The sequence below is a fragment of the Armigeres subalbatus genome, chromosome 3, assembly GCF_024139115.2.
Source record: "Armigeres subalbatus isolate Guangzhou_Male chromosome 3, GZ_Asu_2, whole genome shotgun sequence".
In the NCBI taxonomy this organism is placed as follows: domain Eukaryota; kingdom Metazoa; phylum Arthropoda; class Insecta; order Diptera; family Culicidae; genus Armigeres; species Armigeres subalbatus.
In genome coordinates this window covers 428,698,955-428,708,111 of record NC_085141.1, presented here as the reverse complement: position 1 = coordinate 428,708,111, position 9,157 = coordinate 428,698,955, and the positions used below count along the sequence as shown (strand labels likewise).

At 43.6% G+C, this 9,157-nt stretch overlaps 1 protein-coding gene across 1 annotated transcript in view; it reads right to left on the bottom strand.

Moving 5' to 3' along the window:
* Nucleotides 1-4,313: 4,313 nt before the first annotated feature.
* The window catches only part of LOC134224472 (uncharacterized), a 31,431-nt gene continuing 26,587 nt past the window's right edge, over nt 4,314-9,157 (bottom strand). Inside the window, exon 2 of the mRNA XM_062703830.1 lies at nt 4,314-6,082. Within this exon, the coding sequence (XP_062559814.1) occupies nt 4,580-6,082 (1,503 nt within the window). The 3' untranslated portion in view covers nt 4,314-4,579. The remainder of the gene's footprint in view (nt 6,083-9,157) is intronic.

Genomic DNA, 9,157 nt, shown 5'->3' with positions numbered 1-9,157 from the left:
CTCCTTTCAAGAAGGCTCAGAAGCCTCCTTTCAAGAGGCTCAGGAAGCCTCCTTTCAAGAGGCTCAAGCCTCCTTTCAAGAGGCTCAGAGCCTCCTTTCAAGAGCTCAGAGCCTCCTTTCAAGAGGCTCGAAGCCTCCTTTCAAGAGGCTCAGAAGCCTCCTTTCAAGAGGCTCAGGAAGCCTCCTTTCAAGAGCTCAGGAAGCCTCCTTTCAAGAGGCTCAGAGCCTCCTTTCAAGAGGCTCAGAGCCTCCTTTCAAGAGGCTCAGAAGCCTCCTTTCAAGAGGCTCAGAAGCCTCCTTTCAAGAGGCTCAAGCCTCCTTTCAAGAGGCCTCAGAAGCCTCCTTTCAAGAGGCCTGGAAGCCTCCTTTCAAGAGGCTCAGGCCTCCTTTCAAGAGGCTCAAGCCTCCTTTCAAGAGGCTCAGAAGCCTCCTTTCAAGAGGCTCAGAAGCCTCCTTTCAAGAGGCTCAGAAGCCTCCTTTCAAGAGGCTCAGAAGCCTCCTTTCAAGAGGCTCAGAAGCCTCCTTTCAAGAGGCTCAAGCCTCCTTTCAAGAGGCTCGAAGCCTCCTTTCAAGAGGCTCAGAAGCCTCCTTTCAAGAGGCTCAGAAGCCTCCTTTCAAGAGGCTCAGAAGCCTCCTTTCAAGAGGCTCAGAAGCCTCCTTTCAAGAGCTCAAGCCTCCTTTCAAGAGGCTCAGAAGCCTCCTTTCAAGAGGCTCAGAAGCCTCCTTTCAAGAGGCTCGGAAGCCTCCTTTCAAGAGGCTCAGGAAGCCTCCTTTCAAGAGGCTCAGAAGCCTCCTTTCAAGAGGCTCAGAAGCCTCCTTTCAAGAGCTCAGGAAGCCTCCTTTGAAGAGGCTCAGAAGCCTCCTTTCAAGAGGCTCAGAAGCCTCCTTTCAAGAGGCTCAGAAGCCTCCTTTCAAAGGCTGGAAGCCTCCTTTCAAGAGGCTCAAGCCTCCTTTCAAGACTCGAAGCCTCCTTTCAAGAGCTCAGAAGCCTCCTTTCAAGAGCTCAGAAGCCTCCTTTCAAGAGGCTCAGAAGCCTCCTTCCAAGAGGCTTGAAGCTTCCTTTCAAGAGGCTCGAAAGCCTCTTTTCAAGAGGCTCGGAAGCCTCCTTTCAAGAGGCTCCGAAACTTCCTTTCAAGTGCCTCGAAAGCTTCCTTTCAAGAGGCTCGAAAGCTTCCTTTGAATAAGTTCGAAAGCCTCCTATTAAAAGGCTCGAAAGCCTCCTTTCAAGAGGCTCGGAAGCCTCCTTTCAGAGACTCCGTCTATCGTAACACTGCTTCCCAGGCGCTGGTTCCGCCCACTGTTGCGCTTGTTTCCCCCTGTCGCGCTGTGGGCTCGGTTCCGCCGGTCTATACTGTCGTATGTCGCCTTGAAATCAACGAACAGATGGATTGTTGGGACCTGGTATTCACGGCATTTTTGAAGGATTTGCCGTACAGTAAAGATCTGGTCCGTTGTCGAGCGGCCGTCAACGGCTTGATAACTTCCCACGAACTCATTCACTAATGGTGACAGACGACGGAAGATGATCTGGGATATCACTTTGTAGGCGGCATTAAGGATGGTGATCGCTCGAAAGTTCTCACACTCCAGCTTGTTGAACTGACGTAGTCATCTCCTCCGCTGCCTTGACTTTCACTGCCTGTACTCTCAGCGCCATTCAAATGTTCCTCGTAGTGCTGCTTCCACCTTTCGATCACCATACGTTCGTCCGTCAAGATGCTCCCATTCTTATCCCGACACATTTCGGCTCGCGGCACGAAGCCTTTGCGGGATGCGTTGAGCTTCTGGTAGAACTTGGTAGTCTGCTGTCTCCGCTTCCGTCTATAACGTTCCACGTTCTGCCGGGTACCGTGCTGCAGCGCGACCGCCCGCGCTGCGATCTTCTCCTCCAGAATTTGTCTGCACTCTTCGCGAACCAATCGTTCCGTCGACTTCGTCCCATATACCCGACATTGTTCTCCGCTTCTGGCTGCTGAGACAGCAGTCCTCAAGAGGGGCCAGGTTGCTTCAGTCGCTCTAGGTCGTACCGCGGCGGTCGTCGGTACCGAACATTGTTGATGACGGATAATTTTGGGCGTAGTTTCACCACCACCAGATAGTGGTCAGAGTCGATGTTAGCGCCACGATATGTCCTGACGTCGATAATGTCGGAGAAGTGCCGTCCATCAATCAGAACGTGGTCGATTTGTGATTCAGTCTGCAGTGGTGATCTCCAGGTGTACCGATACGGGAGGCTGTGTTGGAAGTAGGTGCTGCGAATGGCCATATTCTTGGAGGCGGCGAAATCAATTAGTCATAGGCCGTTTTCGTTCGTCAGCGCTGAACTTCCCAATAGTCGGTCTAAACTCCTCCTCTTGGCCAACCTGAGCGTTCAAATCTCCTATGATAATTTTGACGTTGTGGCTTAGGCAGATGTCGTTTTCACGTTCCAGCTGCGCATGGAATGCGTCCTTATCATCATCAGTGCTTCCGGAGTGTGGGCTATGAACGTTGATTATGCTGAAGTGGAAGAACCGGCCTTCGATCCTCAACCTGCACATTCTTTCATTGATCGGCCACCACCCGATCACGCGCCTTTGCATATCGCCCATCACTATGAAAGCTGTTCCCAGTTCGTGTGTGTTGCCGCAGCTCTGGTAGATGGTAGATGGTAGATGGATTACCTCTAAACGTTCGCACCATTGATCCCTTCCAACAAACCTCCTGCAGCGCTACGATGCCGAATCCATGGTCCTTGACCACATCGGCGAGTATGCGTGTGCTCCCGATGAAGTTGAGAGATTTGAAGTTCCACGAACCGTGTTTCCAATCGCTAGTCCCTTTTCGTCGCGGTGGTCTTCGCCGATGGTTCCGGTCCGTACTCTCTTGTTGATTGTTCGTTGCTTATGTTTTTTTAAAGGCTGACTTGCAGGGCCTGACACCAAACCCCTTAAATTTCCGGAGGACCATTCCTCCTTATTCCCGGTGGACGATGGTGCACAGTTTCACTTAGACTCCCTCGCTGGCACTCGGACGATGATCAGCCGCCCCTAACATGGAGAATAGATGCTGTTGTGAGCCGATCCTGACATGGAGAACAGACGCTAAGTAAGATTTGCACCTCCGGAGAGGAGCAAACCCCCCTTCCCTGTCAACATACGACCATAGTTCCCAACGGGGTTGGTTACCCGATCTTCCCTAAGGTTGCTCGTATCCCGGCCAGCACCACGAAGAGGTAGGGATAGGAGTAGCTGGATAAGAGGCTAAGGACCGAGAGATGAGGTCTATTTTATTCCTTCAGATACGCGAAGTACCAATGGTACGCTTTACCCAGCATTTGCCGTGCCAGCCTTCCGTATATAGCTTTCTTGAAAATAAATTAAACATTTTCAATAAACAAATTAATTAGGTCAATTTCAATATCAAATGCTCACAAATGGTCACTGTCTGTGGTGAGCCTTTTTACTGGTTCAAACTTTAAAGATACCATAAACGGAGGTTGGGGTTGTGAATTTATATCCATCATGATTATACACATATACAAATTTAAAATTTTCTCATAAAAAATATCATTTAAACATAAATTACATTTGCGCCCTTCTATATAACAACCAAATTTTGTTAAATTGTGTCAGGACTCCTAAATTATCAAAAAGAAGCTGACATAGAAGCTACGTCTGTGGAAGTTGTAATTTTTGAACATTTTTGAAATTTGAACTGCCGTATTGGGCATTCTATCTGTGGGATAGATTCTATGGCTCTGCCTCATTTGGAGAATCAAACTCAAATTAAACTTTAAAGTGACAGTTCAATAATCATCGAGCAATACTGCTCGCAGAGCAAGATTACTTTTGACAAATATCAAATCATTTTTGATCGATGTCTTATTGATATTGCTGGGTAGCATTAGCCATTCTTATTACCGGGCGATTTTTTTTTAGTTTTCGAGCTGTCACTTTTAAAGTTTGATCCCGTGGTGAATTTTAAATTCACCACAATTTTTTCTACTCCCATTTCCAAAAACCGAAGTCTAGCGTAATAATATTTGTACAGTTCTGAAATTTAAGTCGATTGCTCAGCATAAGTGAATAAATGATCTGCCATTGTTTCACCCCATATGCGTGTTATGGTTCTCTCAACTCGTGCTCCTGAAAAATTCCGGCAAAAAGCACGTGGTTTTCAAGATTGCCGATTTTTGGCTTTGTTGTATAACCACCTTAAGTTTAATTCTCCAAATAAGACAGACCCTATGTGGGATAGATAAGAATGTAAGTTAAAATATGAACAAAGCTTGTCATCACTCAACAAACAGCAGACATCGTAATTTTTTGGTAAATATGTTTACTTTAAATAAGGCATGGCATGAATATGAACTAAAGCGACTGGCCAAAACGGAACTACGAATCTTACAATTAAGGAACTTCACTTGCTTTTAATCGCTTTCCCACGAAAAATAAAACAACCTAAATCACGCCCCATTGCGTGCAACTATTCATACCATAATTCAATCACGTTGCTATGCATTTTCTCAGTCTTAAAATTACGCCTAGATATCTATTCTGCTTATCTGGTCCCTACTCGGCACGCACTCTATGTGCGTTCACTTGTTCACCACCTTCAATTGACCACCACCCTCAATGATATCGATTTTGATGTCTCGCAGGTTGGTGTTATCGAAGAATAGATCCTGCTTCAGGACGCCCACCGTGGTGTGTTTCGTTACGGTGTCCGGATAGTTGTTGGGGGCGTTGGCCAGCTCTTTGGCGAAACTCACGTACGAGGTGAGCACCGGTTCCACTCCCGGTTCGTCCGCTTTGGGAGGAACTTTTTTGGGCGACTGTCTGGGCAACGTTTTAGCTTCGCGGTCTGCCTCCACGCGTTCTGATTGTTCCAAGTTGGATAGAATCCGGAACACAGGTTTGGGTTCCGTCGACTGGGTGTTTTCGAAGTTTTGCTGACTGGCGGACGAACCGCGCTTCAGTGTGAAACTGGCCTTGGGGTGGGATATCATGAGCTTCTTTTGCGGTGAGCTCGGATCTGGTTTTGGCGTGATCAGACTGTTGCTGATTCTTGTATCAAGAATAGTGGTACGAGTGGGAGTCCGAGGGGATGCTTGGCCACTGCTTGCCGGACTGATGCTCTTCGGAGTGGGCGGGGTATATGAATAATTGGGGGATTCTTTGAGTGAAATGGGGCTTTTGTTAATGGGCTTGGGATTCTCCAGTATATCAATATGTGAAACGTGACTGCCCTGCTTAGTCAGTGATTTTATCTGCGATGGCCGTATCGACGCGGTACCACTTTTTACACCAGGAGATAAGATAGTATTTTTCAGTCGATCATCCTGACTAACGTCGACATCTATTGTTAGGTCTTTTTGATGGTTGACTTTCCTCAATGTTCCATTTAGCGGCGTTTTGGAACTGTCGAATGGTTTTATTTCCACTTTCATTGGTGTGTGTCGTTTAACGGATTCTATACCATTGCTAATGGCAGACGATTCAACTGGTTTCTTGTTTTCCACCACGTCATTTTGCAATAATCTGGCAGGCTTCGGTGGAGCTGATTGTGGAAAAGAATTTTGTTTAGGTTCAATACGCTGGTCAATTGATGATTTACTTCCATTCAGATCTGTTGTTGGTTTTAGCTGTTGTTGATTAACGTGTGGTAATTGGACTCCATTACTTTTCACCGGGCTTGTGTTCACTATTTCTTTTCGGGGCCACATTGGGGATGTTTTCTTATGTTCTGCATTAACAACAGATCCGTTTGGAACATTGTTTAGATTGACAACTCTGCTTGGAACTGATTGCACACCATTAGTTGTTTTAGCCACATTCAGAACATCTTTATGTGCCAAGGAGGGAGATGCCTTGACACCTGTGTTCACTTTAAGCTGAACTTCAGTTCGGTTCGTTTCCATTGCTTTTTCGATTTCGTCTTTCTTGGTGCTGTCACCACGTTCCACGTCCTGCTTCTTGACCTTTCGCTTGAGGGTGTTTCTTAATTCCTCCTGAAGTGCGTCCTTCATTCCTACGAACGAAGTATCTTCACTAATTCCATTAAGCTGCGCGGGTGGTGATGATGGACTGCTGTTGGCACCCTGTAATCGAGATAAGAAGGAGAACTTTGATTAGGTGATGGTTGCGCATAAGCCGTTGATAAATATCAACGGTAGCCTTCGGGTTATCGACAATGACGAGATCGAATAAAAAAATAAATATACTACATTTGTAATAATTACTGTTGATTGATTTTGTTGCTTACGTGAGGCGCTCCTACTTGAGATAGAGACAAGTCTTCAGCAAACTTATGCCGTTAAATAATATACTTCTTCTTCTTCTTCTTCTTATTGGCATTACATCCCCTCACTGGGACAGAGCCGCCTCGCAGCTTAGTGTTCATTAAGCACTTCCACAGTTATTAACTGCGAGGTTTCTAAGCCAAGTTACCATTTCTGCATTCGTGTATCATGAGGCTAACATGATGATTTTTTTTATGCCCAGGGAAGTCGAGATAATTTCCAATCTGAAAATTGCCTAGACCGGCACCGGGAATCGAACCCAGCCACCCTCAGCATGGCCTTGCTTTGTAGCCACGCGTCTTACCGCACGGCTAAGGAGGGCCCTAATATACTTCTATATACTTAAATACCAGATCATCCTTCGTTGATTTTTTTTATCATTTTCAAACTAATTTGAGTCTTATAATCTTATAATCTACAAAAGCGTAGGACCACAACATGTTTTATTCAAATCTTCTCCTTCCTGTTTCAAAGTGTATCCCATTTAATTATCTCAACACAAAAGACGGCCTTAATGTTGTGGTCGAAATACTTATGTTAATGAAAAGTTTCAATCAAGTGGTGGAGTTAAATAAGATTCCCCTAAAAAGCTTTAATTTTTCACCAAATTCAATAATTATTCTCATGCATAAGGAATAGATAAATATTACATTGGGGTAATTTAATAACTTTCGACTATGAGTTGATTGAATAAGGTAAAAATATGTTGAATGTTGAGTCATCTAAAATATTTTATATATAACTGCTATTCTGATTTTTCACGGACTTCCGGAGTCGAGTTTAAGGAACCACTTGAATAAGAAAAAATCTGTAAGTATCATATTTTTAATGTTATTTGAAAGTCATGAAATTCGATACCCATATTGCGTGGATGAAATTAGTTAATTTATTGTGCACTATTACAGTCATCTAGGGACTACCGCAACCGTGATGTTCAATGGCAAATGGATAGTGAAAAACATGCAGCTTTTCCTTCAGGGACTATATTTTTAATCAAAAGATGACTGAAACCATGATGGTGTGAGTTTGTGTAGATTTGAGAAATATTACTCAAAATAAAGTCGTGTAGTCCAAATTACACACGGTGCATGTTACTTTGCCCTCCTTAGCCGTGCGGTAAGACGCTGAGGGTGGCTGGGTTCGATTCCCGGTGCCGGTCTAGGCAATTTTCGGATTGGAAATTGTCTCGACTTCCCTGGGCATAAAAGTATCATCGTGCTAGCCTTATGATATACGAATGCAAAAATGGTAACCTGGCTTAGAAACCTCGCAGTTAATTACTGTAGAAGTGCTTAATGAACACTAAGCTGCGAGGCGGCTCTGTCCCAGTGTGGGGATGTAATGCCAATAAGTAGTAGTAGCATGTTACTTTGTAGCCCGAATTGCTTTGTTAAAATTATTATTAGGTCATTAATTGATTGAAGAAGAATGTTTATTGCGGGTTTTTTTCTGATAATAATTAAATGCTTGGTCCTGAGTTACCCACTTCCAAATTAGATTTTATTAACCAAACTAGTTTCAGTAGTGATTTCAAACAACTGTCAGACTCACTCCGGAGTTGATTTTTTCTTGATCCGAATATAATAATATATCGATGGCAATTTCGTCCGCCAACCAAACCAACCCACTTGGTCTGACAATGTCTAATGTTCAGACTAACGGTTAACTAACTCCTGATTTGGGGTTTATTGACCTAACTACGAGTATTAGTTCCTTCAAATCAATAATCAAGTCACACACTCCAGAGTGCGATTTTCGATAACCCAACTGGATCTATTAGTGCTTCTGAACGACCACCAGACACGTTCCTGATTAGATTCTCCTTCGTCTGAATATGTCTGATAGGGATTCCAAGAGTTTGCCGACTTCAGAGGTGGATAAATTTTGAATTCTCATCTTTCTCAAACCCCTTTTTCTTGTGATGTACTTTAGAGACGGCCATAAAGAACTTTCAGCCATTTTTCAATTTAGCCAATCACAACATTTAAAAAAATATAATACTCGCATAACTCGAAAACGGCTGGATGGATTTTCTTTATTCCTTCAGTAGATAAGTTCGTTATCGTTTCCGACGTGTTCATATGATATTTCCTTATGCTAAAATCACGAGTAAGGTTGAGTAAACCTTGAAAACCCATAATTAAGATTCGTATAGAAATATCGCATGGGCTGTTCGCAACGCGCATTTTCGTATATTATACAGGACTACTCTTTTCCTTCTTCCTTTTCTTTGTCCTTCTTTCTTCCTTTTTCCCTTTTCCTTATTCTTTCTTCCTTTTTCCTTCTTCCTTATTCTTTCTTTCTTTTTCCTTCTTCCTTATTCTTTCTTCCTTTTTCCTTCATCCTTAATCTTTATTCCTTCTTCCTCCTTCATTCTTCCTCCTTCTTTCTTCCTTCTTCCTTATTTCATCTTCCATCTTCTTTATTTTATCTTCCTTTTTTTCTTTCTGCTTCCTTCTTACTTCTTCCTTTTTTCTTCTTCTTTCTTCTTTCTTCCTTCTTTTTGCCTTTCTCGTACAACAAAGTTGTACCGAAAGGCTATCATTTCACTCCAAAATCCAACTTTTTATAGAAGTCTCGGAGACCTGAATAAATTAATGTCTGTCTGTCCGTGTGTATGTGTGTGTATGTATGCGTGTGTGTGCACACGAAAACCGAAAAACATTAGCCACTTTTTAATATAGTAATTCTCAACTTCTCGCAACAAGTTGCATTCGACGGGGGACAAACCCAAACCCTTGATCACTGATAAGAAAATTATTTTGAGCTTTTTAGTGGAATGTTTTCACCTGGCATAAGACGAGTTTATACAATCCCATTGAATTCCACCACTTAATTGTATCTTGACAGATACGTATTTCGACCTCAACGGTA